Source organism: Eretmochelys imbricata, chromosome 7 (genome assembly GCF_965152235.1).
Source record: "Eretmochelys imbricata isolate rEreImb1 chromosome 7, rEreImb1.hap1, whole genome shotgun sequence".
NCBI lineage: Eukaryota > Metazoa > Chordata > Testudines > Cheloniidae > Eretmochelys > Eretmochelys imbricata.
The window spans coordinates 65,429,307-65,443,976 of NC_135578.1; the positions used below are offsets into that span (position 1 = coordinate 65,429,307).

Here is a 14,670-nt window from a genome sequence, read left to right on the forward strand (position 1 = left end):
ACAATACCATGCTAGGCTTAGAGACAGCAAACCAGGCTCTCTTCCTGAGCTGAGAAATCCAGCAGAAGAATAATTTTCAAAACATTACTGTGTGCAATAAGGACCCAGTCAATCATCCAATTAAACCAACAGTAGTCCAACCACTGACTTCAATGGGCTCTGGATCAGGCACGAACATCTTAAAAAACCCCAAATGATAAACTAGTCACTCAATTTCAAATAAATCCTTACATTAGAATGATGCTCCATGTTGTATCATGACACTTTTCTTCATGTCCCAAATAGTATTTCATGCCTCTGACAACTAGAGAGCCTAAATGTATTTCAAAACAGATGATTTCAGAAAAATCTTACCCTGATGTTGTCCAGGACTCGCTTGAATTCCAAAGGTTCATCTTTCCCTTCCATCGCAGCAGGATCTAAGCCATCTCCCCCATAAATGAACTGTATAATGTCACCAGTAGAACTTCTGACAGTGAGATCATATTGAGAGCAAAGATCTTCAAGAGATTTCACCAGCCGTCTCTGAAACAAAGTAGGGGAAAGTAAAGACAACTGGTTTTTAGGAATATCCATGCATTTGAGTTACAAAAACCTATGGAATGTGGACTGAGAAAATAAAACTTTTTAATTCATACACCATCCATAAGATTTCATTTTATATTCCCCTGAGAGGACCAAAAAAAAAAAAAAAAAAAAAAAGATCAACCTCAGCAGCAATAAAAAATTCAAAGCAACATGAAGGTCTGCAAGCTTTCCTTCCTGCACCTCATATCATTTAATTTTGGCTCACGCACACACACACAAATTTACCACCATTAGAACCTGATACAAACATGTTTTCAAGGAAATGCCTTTTCAATCATGTGGTTTCTCTAACCAGCTTTGCTTCCTGGTATTTTTTTTTAAAAAAGCAAGAACACAGGAGACACATTACCACGTATACTGTCTTGTAGGGAGGAGAAGAAAAGAGCAGAGACAGTTAAAAATATCACCACTGAACATCAGCCTCTGAAGCTGACCTTTTAAAAAAAAAAATATAGTTTTCTAAATTTATGAGTTAGCTTTCAAGGTGTGTGGGGCACATGTTCAACCCACATAGCTGCGATTAGGCAGGACTGGACAAACAGGTCTCAAAGGAACATGTGTTTACTTCAATTTAGAAATAGTAACAAGGTCCTTGAAAACACAAATCGGAATTTTAAGCAAACAGCAGCAGACTAGGGACCGAGTGGCTAGGAAGCAGTTCTGCTGAAAAGGACCTAAGGGTTACAGTGGACGAGAAGCTGGATATGAGTTAACAGTGTGCCCTTGCTGCCAAGAAGGCTAATGGCATTTTGGGCTGTGTAAGTAGGAGCATTGCCAGCAGATCGAGGGACGTGATCGTTCCCCTCTATTCGACATTGGTGAAGCGTCATCTGGAGTACTGTGTCCAGTTTTGGGCCTCACACCACAAGGAGGATGTGGACAAATTGGAAAGAGTCCAGCGGAAGGCAACAAAAAATGATTAGGGGGCTGGAGCACATGACTTATGAGGAGAGGCTGAGGGAACTGGGTTTATTTAGTCTGCAGAAGAGAAGAAGGAGGGGGATTTGATAGCTGCTTTCAATTACCTGGAAGGGGGTTCCAAAGAGGATGGCTCTAGACTGTTCTCAGTGGTAGCAGATGACAGAACAAGGAGTAATGGTCTCAAGTTGCAGTGGCGGAGGTTTAGGTTGGATATTAGAAATAACTTTTTCACTAGGAGGGTGGTGAAGCACTGGAATGGGTTACCTAGGGAGGTGGTGGAATCTCCTTTCTTAGAGGTTTTTAAGGTCAGGCTTGACAAAACCCTGGCTGGGATGATTTAGTTGGGGACTGGTCCTGCTTTGAGCAGGGGGTTGGACTGGAAGGGACCTCAGGAGGTCATCTAACCCTGATATTCTATGATTCTAAGTTTAGAAAGCGTTTTATCTTTATTTCTCTTGTAACCATTTCTAACTTTAATGCCTTACATTTGTACTGACTTAAAAATCTCTTTTTGTAGTTTTACAATCAAGTGTTGTCTTGAAACTGAACTGTGTGGGTAATTCCATTTATGGTAGCAAACTGTTGTATACTAAGCCCCTGGAGGGGCAATGGACCTAATGTAGCTTGACTGTCCAGGAGAGGGCTGGACAGTGCAGAACATGCTTAATCTGGGACTGGAAGTATGTTGGGGGTCACACCGCAAGTAGTTACCAAGGCTGCTGGAAGCCAGAGTGTGGCTGGTTTGCTGCCAGGCTTCCGGGGTCAGAGTTGCTGGACTTGGGCTATGGCAAGACACAGACATTCAGAGGGTAACCTGCATGCTGTTTGTGAGTGGCCTAGGTGGGAGCTACAGCAGCAAAGCATTGTGAGGCACCCAAGGTTAGAGGGCCAGTGGTGACACAGCCCCTCACTGGTCTGGACTGCACCCCAGAATGTTAAAACGTCTAAATGGGGTCAGAGATTGCACCCAAATATATTAAATAAAGCCTCTACATAAGAACATCAATACGATATTAAGTATTTAAGTATGTGAATTTCAAGAGCACTCACATTGGGCCTGCCCTCTGATTAAAATCAATGGGAAAATTCCTGTTTACCTAAATAGAGCAAAAAGTTAGGCCAGCCTTAAGCTACTTTTGAATAAGATCACACCACCTTAAAATACGTTTTCATTCTTGAAGAAGGGGCAAAATTCTGCTTGCCTTACTTGAGTAGTCCCACTGAAGACCCTGAGATTGCTCACACAAGTAGGGCAAGCAGGTTTGCCCCAGGACAGTCCATGCTTACATATGGGTAATGGAGACAACGTCCCTTTTGTTTTGATGGTTCAAACCAAGTGTTTAAAGTTTCACCAGTATCGTCTTTGTTTTTTACTGGAATGAAGGCTAAGTGACCAAAGCATCATCACAGGCGTGTGATTAAAAGACACTGTCAGCCGGATCCACTCAGATGTTCATGCCCTCAGACCTTCATTAACTTCAAGAGAAATTGAAGGCACTTGCCACATTGCAGGAGATGCTCAGCAAATCGGGACAAGGATTGGTCACTGTACTCAGAAGATACAAAGACAGTTACACTCCTGTGTCACTTAATGAAAGCCCACTTTAGAAGATGAATGATTATACTTTTCAACATCCAGCACTAGATCGATGAGGTCTAACAGCATCTCACATTAAACGATATGACTGACAACCATAACCCTCTTGCAACAGCAAGATTGTTATACATCTTTATACTCCTGTTGAGCATTACCTGCATATATCCAGTTTCGGCTGTTTTTACAGCTGTATCCACTAGACCTTCCCGACCAGCCATTGTATGGAAGAAGAACTCAGTTGGAGTCAAGCCAGAATAGAAGCTATTGGCAACAAAACCTTTTGCAGCTGGAAGCTAGAGGAAAGGGAAAAAATTCTAAAGATATACTACACATTCTGTAAGTCTGCAATAGAAAAACATTTACATACAGAAAAACATTCAGTCTATGCACACTCTTCTGAGTTGCAACCTGGTTGGAGGACAATGAATACTCATTTCTGAGTGGGGAGGAGGAAGAATGACAGAGACATTACTTCTACTGGAATCTTCCAAACCTGGGCCTATGGAACATGGAGTATGGTACATGGCTGGAGCTTCTAAGTTCTTTTGAATAGCTTGTTTTGGCCATTGATGAGTGTCTGCTCAATAGACTTTAAACAAACTGCTCAAAGCCAATTTACAAGTTTATTAAGCCAACTGAGTAACTAGAGGATTGACTGAAACCTTCTCTATACTATTCCTAATCCCGTCACTAGCATCCAACTGAAAAGTCATTCCCATGTTCGGTGAAGCAGAACAGTGGATGGAGAGGGTAAAAGGCACTGACCCTTAAAGCAGGCTACTTTGTACCATCATTTAACTAGTAACAGACAAGATGGACAAGGTTGGGGAATTAAAGTTAGGACATTTTCTCTTGGTAAAGTTCATGGAATTTATATCATCGTGTGTATTTCTCCCATAAACAAAAATTACCTGGAGCATTTTCTTAATAAAAAGGGAAGTGCAGGTTCAGGCTACTGAACAGCAGTAAGCAACTTTCTCCATTAGTTCAGAAATTGCAGCGGAGTCCTGGCAGGTAGTGATTGAGAATTACCACTAGACAGGTCTTCAGTGACCTGAATGACATGATCTGGTGAGCTTAGGGCGGTGTTTGAGGGTGGCTATATTGACACTTTTTTTACTAGGAAATGAATACCATTTTTTAACAGATAGGACTGTATTAACATGGAGACAGTTCTAGTCTATTGACCCTGGAAACTTGTCCCTGCACAACAGAATTGAGAAACATTGATCTGAAGTTAGCAATACTATTTGTCATGCTGTATCTGTTCCATAGAGAATTTCAGACTCCAGAGTGACCCAGCGGATATATTTTACAAGCACTAAAATTCTTGAAATCCATCATAAAAACAAAACCAGCAGCACAGCACCCATGAGACACCTTAGTGCAGTGAATGAGTATTCAAAAGAAAGGAAAAAAGGCAAAGATTAAGAAAATCTTATTGTTTGTAAGCAATATAAGAACTATGAATGTATCCTCAGTGTTATCTTAATGTTATTTCAAAAAATATTAATTTAACATATTCAAGTATTGTTTAAATAAAGGAAGGGACAATTTGGCAGAAAAGGGCAACCAGAAGTTAAAAGTTTAGCGGTTAAGGTTCAGGCTAATGAAGATTCCTAAAAACAAATGAAGGCAAAGAGAATCAGCTCCTTGTCCCTACTTCCCCATTCAAAATGTTGTACTTGAACTTTATGGTTTTACCCTGATCCTTAGATCCTTAGATCCATTAGTGAAGGACCTAGTAGTGACTCATCTGAACTTATTCCCAGTTCATGGATTGATTTCATTAAATCCTGTTGAGTGCAAGGCTACTGACCTTACAGTGCTTCTCGAAGTGAGGCAGAGACCTATTTTCAAATCCATCAGGTACGCGTGACCCACTGATAGCCTGCTGTCCTACACAGGCAATCATCTGGGATATGTTAATGAAGGAACCTGGAGAAACAGGAGACGTTAAAATTAGTAATCCTCTGTGAAGGATGCTTGTTCAAACTGGAGATGAATGGTGCACCACTTACTAAGTCATAAAAAAATTAGGCAATTAATTAAACTCTTCAGTTATTTCTCCTATTCAGTCAAACTTACATTCACAGGCTGGAGATACCAATCAAAATTAAGTAAATAATCCCTGCAAGGAACTCTCCCTCTGTCAATCAATCAGTCTAGTTTTCTGTGGATCATGGATCTTTGTGACATTATTATTTGATTACAGACCTTAAGTTAACTTGTTTGGTATTTTTATTATATTATCTACAGCACATAATCCATGTCTGTTAATGCCATTTGTTATTATTTCATTGCTCAATATGTCTTTTGCTGTTGACAGACGCAATATCAACTGCTTTAAAAACCCATCTTGAATTTAGAATCTTTAGTTTCTCAACAGACATAGCATCATTTGATTAACTCCTTCTGAAAACAAGCAGAACACCACACACTTGCTATAGCTTTCACTTCAGGATCCCAAAGTGTTTTACAAATATTAAAAAAAACTTCACCTCTGTGAAGTATTACCCCTATCCAGTACAGATGGAGAAATGTAAGCAGAGAGTGCAATTGACTTGCCCAAGGTCACACAGGAAATTAATGGCAAAGATCAGACAACCTCCAAACAAAAAAAGAAAAACAATTATTCAATTGATCTTGTAGAAGTAGAGACCAGGAACACAGAACATGACATGGAATGACTTGATAATGGAAGTGGAAAGTCTTCCCAATTATTACTTTTTCTGACATACTTATATTTTTGCTGGGTTATTTGACCTTGGTGTAATTAACATGTCTTTATTTGTGTATTTCTACAAGATTCCCCAGGACACCTGGAGTGCTGGATGGATGCTCTTATTGTAGAGCAATAAACATCTAAATAAATAAAACAAAGTGTGATTATTTACAAGTCAATTTAAAAAGAAGCTAGCTTTACCCTCTCAAAAGGAATTGATAGCCATGATACATGCTATAAATCCAATGCTTACACAACGGCATGTTTTACACAAAACAGACTACATAATGATTAGCACAAAGGCAGAACAAGTAATTAAGAGCAAATGATGTAGGCAGCAACTTCACACAATTCCAAAACTTGACTAATCTTACCTTTAGAACCACAGAGAGCCATGATAAGTGGACTGTTACTCTTATCTAGTTCTCTGAGACAGGCACTGCCAGCATGGTCTCTGATCACAGAGAGTTCTTTAAGGATTAAGGCCTAGAACCAGAGAGTTTAGATATTTAGCATTAGTAACAGATAATATGCACACAGCAATATACTAAGGCTAGCCACCAAAAACCTTCAGTAATATGAAGTCTAAAATAGCATCAGGAAGGCCAACAAGAACATAGTTAAGAGTAAAAAAGAAAATCTGCTTTTTGAAATGCATGAGAATCTTCGTGAAATGAACTAAGAATGGGAGACCCACTAAAGACTGGCAAATTGTCAAGACAGTAAGCAAATGTATTTAAAAGATATTGCACCACAAAATGTACTTTGTTCATGTGTCAAGTCTATTCATGTATGTTCTATAAATGTATTTGGTGCAAGCATTAGATGTAGTAACAAGAGATCTTACTACTTCTCTCTACTTTGAGAAGTATGGCGAAACTACTGCTTTTTGTGACCAGCATCAGACTTGATGACTACCAAAGTGAGATCTTATTTTAGTTTTATAGATCTTAAGAAAAACAGTGATTGAGCATTTCTAGAAATATACTAGATAAGAGGATAAAGGCTTGAAGAGATGATGTCTACACGACTATCCAGGTTCTTCATGTTAGGCACATATTTAAGTACAATGATTCATTCCCCATAGTTTTCAGACACAGTCATATTTAGAATCCACTGCATATTTTACAATCTTTTAATCAAATATCACTGATAACTACCTTGTAATAGGCTAGTATTTGACTTATTTTTAGCAGTTCTGTCTGTAAGTAAGGCTGCCTTTGGCCTAGTTTGCAGCTTGTCTGACATGAGCGAAATGTTGCTTTAAATGATCTTGTCATCAAGTAAACTTGTTTCCAACAACTATATAGGACAGAGGATGACATTTTTAAAACAGGATGTGCTTAAATTGAAGAATAATGTATCTATAAATTCTGTTGTCAAAAGCAGTTAGAAAAATGTACTGGAAGGTCGCAAAAAACCCCTATGCAGAGAAACAGGTCAAAGTAACCTGGCCAAAATATGCACAATAGCGCACATTCAACCAGAGAAGAGACCACCACAAAAATGACAGCAGAAAGTTACATGCCAATGAAAGTTCACACGAGTATTGTATGAGTTACATAAGATACTTAACATTCAGGACACAACGGTGATTGGAAATAAGTAATGAATATGTAATATGGATGTGTAATAAAATGTGATAGGTTGTAAGGGGCAGCCAGAGCTTCACAGAAAAAATCCACTATGACATCCTAAGCCCCAGGAGAAGGCAACTATCCATGGCGTTTTTCTGTATGTCTGCTGTTTTGTACTTGAATAGTATTTGTAACAGCAAGGTATGCTTTTAGTTAAAATAAAGGTTTAATTTAATAAACCTGAGTGTCTTGGCCTGAGTGAATGGCACTCATATTCAACACGCGAAGCACCGCTCACCTCTAATGTCTCTTCTGCAGTACAGCCAGGCTGCTGCTGCAGCTTACCAGTGTTCAAAGCTTCAATGTACTCATCACATTTCTTATAGCCATCATTCAGAAGTTCATATTTAGCCTTTAGCAGCCCCTGTCCCGGAGTTACATCACCAATCCCAATTGAGAACCCACGGTTAGCTACAGTAAAATTACAAAAAATATATTGACATATAAAGAAGTTCAGTTCATTGAGTTCTATTCAGGTAACCATCACAGAATTTTTTTCCATTATATGGCATTTGCAAATGCATCTCTGAAATTCAAGACAAAGCTGTGAACAGATGCACTTTTCTCCATTTCCATCAATTTTGTATCTTATTGATTTTTCCTTGTCTAAATAGGCTACATTTTTAATAGAAACATTCCTGGATTTAGGTTACATTTTTACATTAAAATATCATTCTACAACAAAAGGCACCTCCCTGGTTACTTACAGAGGTAAACAGGAGCAAGTCTGGCTAGCCGTGACATAGCATCCGCAGCCTCTACCTGCCCCCAGTCTCTCAGCAGAATGTAAAAGATATTGTTCTTGGATCCAGATCCTAAGGTTCCTTTGTCCATACTGCCACTCATCAACTGGCTATTCTGGATTGTAACATCTGGAGGCACAAATCAAAATACTGAAAGCCTGATACCCGAAGAGACCAAGAGCTTAACTTAAACTCTATTAAATTACTAGTAACCTAAAAGTGCGGGCTGTCAAAACAAAAAAGCTCCAAAACACACACGTTATGCCTGTAGAAGCGGAACACTGAATAAAGAGGATGCAGTGAAAGTGTCTCCAAAACAATCCTCCCCCACAACTCCATTTCCCAAACACTTTTAAGTCTATTTCCCATCCTTTCCCCAGGCAAATGCTTCAATTGCCAGATTTTCTTTTAAGAAACAGCTGTAGCCCATAACTCAAAGCAACCTTAACGCTGCAAATTTTAATTTTCTAACTCCCACGGAAGAATTAAATGTGATAAAAAGCAATTTTAGGTCTTCTGAATATCTTAAATTAGTCCATTTTTGTTCACATAGTTTAAAACACAGTAGGGCAAATCAGTGCAAGCAGTTTCCCAGCCAAAAGCCACACTTAACTTTGATAAAAATGTTAAGTGACTATAGTAAGCAAAGAATCATTGATGAGTTATTTTATTTAGGAACAAGTCAGTAATTGGGCATAATAGCACTAGAAAGTAAGCAACTTAATGTGTGAGCACTCAAACTCCAATATGCTCCATTCAAGGAAGGCTTGGGTATATAGATGGACTTAAATCACTGCACTGTCTTTGCTCCCTAAAGGTACACCATAGTTACATGTACAGTAGAAATTGGTAAGCTGGTCTATTAAGTGCTCCTAGTGTGGACACAGCTATATCTGCAAAGCTGTGCTCTGTACTGATATAGTAACCCCCTATAGTAACTGTCTTCCCCCCCGTCAAACAAGCTATACCAGTGAAAGCAGTTTTGCTGGCATAACTACATCTTTACTAGGGCTTAAGCCAGCGCAACTCTGTGGGCCAGGTACCACACTTCTCTTTCCCCAACTGACATAGCTCTACCAGCAGACCTGACTTAATGTTTTATTTATTTTTTAAAAGGATGCAAAAACCTACTTGCTGAACAGTAGGTAATAACCATTGATATTCATTAAATGGCTGAATACACTGTAAAAGCCATGTTGGGATTTCATGAGATCTTGCAGAAGACCTTTTCCAGATGAGACTGTTATTGCTTCACAAAAGAGCAGGTATGCCAGAGACTGCAACACTGATTTCAGAGAAACTCAGAGGAATTGTCACTTCCACTGAGGCTGCCGACACCGAGAAACTGGGGTTTCCACCAGCACCTTCTGAGACCTGTCACATCCCTCTGCAATGTCTTCATATTTCTTGGGTTTACACTGCTCTGCTCCCCTGCAGCTAGTTCATGCTGAAGAAAAAGGTGGCAGGGGCAAGGGATAAAAACCTCACTAAAACTGAGGAAGCATTTTTCTGGTTACAGAAATGGTTAGCTATGGAACTATGCTGGTTTAATAGCACCCCCTTGCAGCTAGACAGATATACTAGGTCCTGAGGAGGATAAAGAATTGATCCCCCACTCACCCGAGTCCCAAGCTTTTACAGAAGCCAAAGAGGATAAGGATGGAGAGTTTCTGTACCTCTAAGGACCACAGCGAGCTGATTACTCCTTCCAAAAACTCACAATGCTTATACCTAGTCACCCAGTGTTGCAATCTTGAATCTAATCTTTGACTCCTCTCTTGCCTTCTCACTACCATGGTTTCATCAAGTTTTGTCAGTGTCCCTACACATCCAATAGATCTCAGTCCCCACTGCCGAAGCCCTTTCACACCAAGATCCTCTCTGCCTGGGCTCCTACAGCCATCTCCTCCTTTCTAGCTTCCATGACTCTCCCTTTTGGGTAAGATGAGCAGCCAAACCCATCTTCCCTTTCTGCTAAAGCCCCTTTGTCAGCTCTGTGTGTTCCCACAAGGTATTCAATTCCCTCTCCGCAATTTCAAGGCTCCTCAAGCCCTGCTCCTATCTCCCACCTGCCCCTTCACCTTGGTGCTTTGTCATTCTCCACCCACACTTGCTGTGCCTTCCACCCCACTGCTCTCTATCAATGGACTGACTTCCCAAGTGTTCGCACTGTCACTTCAAAGACCACTCTTCTCCACTGCCTTGTACCTTGATCCCAATTTTAAAAACATCAGAGAATGTGTAATATGCTCCCTGTATAGCAACTCTGTTTTTGCACCATCACCTTCCTTTGTCTAGCTTCAAGTTCTACATTTGTCAAATTTAAAATGCTAAGTTTTTTGGGGCAGAGACTGTTTTTTTTAAATCTCTGTAAGGTGTCATGACAAGTTAAGTGTTATATAAATGTTTTACTAATAAAAATCATGATTTTTCTGTCGTGTTTATGTCTGAGAAAACACCAATTTTTGAGAAATTGCCTATTTTGTATGTGAATCAAATATTCATCACATTCTTGCATTTTTTACTCGCATTTTCATGTTTAACAGTGAAAAATAGCATTTAACAGCATTTTCTTCAGTCACATTTCCCTGCTGTGAACTCAATTACGGACTAGGAATAGAAACAGTCACTGGCGCAGATTTGTTATGAACTCATAATTGAGGAGCAGTTGAGCAGGCAAGGTCACTCACAAGAATCATTGACACACAGATCCTCTCCTCTGCCACAGTATTGTTTTCCTTTGGTTCGGAGATTGGCCTTCACAGCACAGTCATCACTAGGTTTGAGAATGATACTGAAGACCTGCTTTCCTGTCCACAGGGTTACAGGCTGAAGGCAACAAAGGGAAAGAATCAGAAACAATCAGAATGTTTTCGATAGGGTTATAGTACCAAAACAGCCAACTTCAATATGCTGCTCTAAAACTGTGGTTAATATCTTGGTGGAACCACCTGTGACAGTCAGCTTGCTGAGATGGCTGCCATTATTCACTTAAGTGAGACCAGAAACCCCATTACCCGAGGAATCGGAACTTCAATATTTTTGGATGAAGGATAGAGGGCAGACGTCCCTCCACGCTGCCACTTCTCTCAGACACTGGTTGAAATAAAAGTAAAAAAGTTAAAATGTAGATGACTGCTATCTCCACTTCATTCCCCACATTTACATTGCTATGAATCTAGTTTCTCTTGTTCAATATACAGTGCTTTTGTAAATAAGTGTGCATTTGGCTTAGAGATCACATTATTGTATACTTCAGCCACATGAAAAACACAGCTAGCCAATATAAGCAGTTGAAACAAACTACTAAATCTACTGTCATTTGGCAAAATGAAAACTGTTATTGTCATACTCAGTTTCTTGTTACAAAGGAAAGTTTTGAAGTGAGGTAAAGGTTGACTGCCCATAAATGCTTTGGCCTTTGCTTTAGATGACTATTATCCTTTGATGCTCCAATTCCACTATCCTCTGAACACATTAATAATTACACTCTCCAGCACATGGATATTTATCAGTTTTAAGATCACTCTAGGTATCAGTATACATGTTCATTTGCAAGTCATTTACTTAATATTTGATTCAGCAGATAACCACAATGCATACATCAAATTCCTCTACATCACAATAAAAAGTGCACGACTATTTTCTCCGGACACATGTACACTGGTTATGTATAAACACCATGTTATAAATTTAAATTAAGTCATCAGAATGAAGATTGTGTAGCAGAATATGAAATAGGACTATAGGCAGCTATGGAGCAGAGCTCTTCCCTGCTCCATTTCTTCCATCCCAGATCCTGCTCCCCAAGCTCAAGCTCCACTACCCTCAATAATCCCCCATGATCCCTAGGACATTTTCTCTGTCTTAAATGCTCTAGACTCCCCATGGTACTTCTGTGTATTGTGGTGTAGGAGCTGAGGACAAGTCAGTAGAAATGTGAGGAGAGAGGCAGGAGATTGAATGGGAAAGTTGAGAATAAAGTTCCTTTTCACTAAACCATCTGTGTTGAACCCACAGGACTCCTCAATGCACAGAGGTGGCAGCAACTAAAGCATCAGTACTAGATGCCCATTCAAGTTCTGATGCACCAATATGCAGCCCCCACCAACTCCTGCGTCAAATCCCATCAGGACTGGGGTCAGTGAATATTGGAAAGTACAGGCTTTGAGGTGACAATCACCTGCATTCCAACCCCTCATATCTGTGGAGAACTTCACCAGCATCTATATTCCTGGTTTAAGAAGATTGCTCAGGTATATCAGATTAGGTTTCCCCTCTTCCAAACCACAGTAGATATGTGGAGGCAGCAGGACCATAAGGAACCTTCATCATGCCAATATGCATAGCTGACTCAGCGTAGTGGAGAGCCAAAGCACTGATGGTTTGGGGCAGATGGACTGCACACTGCGCTATGACAGGTCGTCTGCAGTGTTCTAGTTACCCTCCCTAGATTCCACTACTTTTCTCTCCCCATGGCCCTGACTTATGACCCTCACACAGCACTGCTGTCTGATCCATTGCGAAGTTAAAGCAGCATCAGCATCAAGCCCGGCTTCTGTCTCCAACCCCAGGAACAATAGGTTTACAGCACAAGTAACCACTCTAAGAACAAATGTCGCTAAAATTCTGTCTTTTGGTGGCTATGAGAATGGGTCAAGTATGCATGACATCCAAGAGAAATCATGGCCAAAAATCTTTACAACAGTTAAAAAAAAAACTAAACAGAACCACACACCTTTAGGATTGCTGGGGGTGGAAGGCGAACTTTAATCTTCTCATCCTTGCCAACCAGGATAGAAGCAATAATTTGACAGGCCTTGGCTCGGTCAAAAAAGGTGTCTTTTAGTGTGAGAAGATAGGCACCTGGAATGTGAAAAAAGGTTAACCTGACAGTAAACCTGAAGTAAAATTTAAAAATGATTGCATGTTAAGTATTACTCTGAAAACGTGCTATCCACTTGATACAGATGACAGCAATGCAGATGTAATATTAGCTTTAAGTTCTTTCCCTGCACTTATGATTTTTTAAATGAAGGCCTGTACCAGCAATTTATAAAAAGAGAAAAATTATTTTTTCTCCTATTAGATTTAAAGTCTAAAAGACCATCTGAGAATTGCTATCAAACATCCTCTTCCTTATGAAGTCTCTGGCCACTGATATACTCACTGAACATTTCCTATAACATTAAATAACCTTGCAGTCACAAATGACACCATCAATTTAAAGATAATATATTTTTAACCCTACTATTATTACAATTAACCCCTTTAGGCCAAATCATAACTGAAAAGCACTGTGTAGCATCAATTTAATTGCTTCATAGTCAGGGAATCCATTTTGATACGTATTGCAACAGAGCAAAAGAAAAACAAAAACACAAAGTTCATTTATATATTAGCATGGGATATTATCGATTTTAAAAAAAAAGGAAATAATTTTTAAGTCAAACACACACATCTCTAAAACGAGCTTTACATACAGACCTGTAAGAAAATCTTGAATAGCAGCAATCAAAGGCTCTCCATTTCTTGGTGTTACCAAGTTCGCTTTGGTCTGTAAAACGTAAGAATGAAAAATGAATATTACTTGAAATATTCTGTAGAGAAGATTAACTTAACATACCTTACTATTGCAATACATTTGAAAGAACAAACCTTTTAAGACAGAGCTTGTAACACAGACATTAAGGGCCCGATCCCATAGTTTACGTGTTAGGATTTACTCTCGTATGTAGGACAAATCCTGTAAACTGGAGGAAACCCTAGTTCTAGACCCTATCCTATCCCTACAGCTAATGCACCTACACATCTAAGCTATGGATTAGGTAAGGAAAAGATGGGGGGAGATACGTACTCCCTTGCAAGCTGTGTGTTCAGCACCAGCCACCAGATCTGGGAAACCCGAGGGATGGCATATATACAAACAAGTTTTACTCGTAAAAGAAAAATGGCAACCGAACCTGGCACGTTTGGGAGATTACTTTCCAATCATTTGTGGGACAGGGGGAAAACCAACAGATGCTGGAAAGGTAGATTCCAAAACACACAAGTAAAACCTCAGAGAGAGAGTAACATTAATAACAAACCTATATCACAAGGCTGTTTAGCAAAACTGTTGAGTCTAATCGTAATACATCTTTGGTCAGAGGGGGAGGAGGAGTTTCTACTGATGTAGTAGTTGAATTGATTGGTCAAGTTGTTAGTCATGTTACAAGTACAAGGGATAGGATTGCTGGTGGCTCTTGTGAAGTTGTGAGTTTGGTGATCCGCCATTGATCTGACTTTCATCAAGTGCTTATATTGGTTACTTCCTCACTTCTTAAATCTGATCTGGGTCCTGTCTGACTGTAGTCTTGGCAGCCTGGAGATACTGGACACCTATACCTTCAATCCCCTAGTATGAGTAACTGCTAGCCTGGAGGTGAAGTAGATGCCAGTGGTCTCCCATATATCTGG

The 14,670-nt window shown here is 39.7% G+C and overlaps 1 protein-coding gene across 1 annotated transcript in view; it reads right to left on the reverse strand.

Annotated features, from left to right (window-relative positions):
• Positions 1-14,670, reverse strand: part of POLR3A (RNA polymerase III subunit A) — a 50,212-nt gene that overhangs the window by 16,517 nt on the left and 19,025 nt on the right. The window contains exons 12-20 of the mRNA XM_077821243.1: positions 13,699-13,768; positions 12,950-13,077; positions 10,902-11,040; positions 8,176-8,340; positions 7,707-7,879; positions 6,206-6,317; positions 4,926-5,044; positions 3,262-3,399; positions 355-525 (exon numbers count right to left, since the gene is read on the reverse strand). Coding sequence (XP_077677369.1) covers positions 355-525; positions 3,262-3,399; positions 4,926-5,044; positions 6,206-6,317; positions 7,707-7,879; positions 8,176-8,340; positions 10,902-11,040; positions 12,950-13,077; positions 13,699-13,768 — 1,215 coding nt within the window. The remainder of the gene's footprint in view (positions 1-354; positions 526-3,261; positions 3,400-4,925; positions 5,045-6,205; positions 6,318-7,706; positions 7,880-8,175; positions 8,341-10,901; positions 11,041-12,949; positions 13,078-13,698; positions 13,769-14,670) is intronic.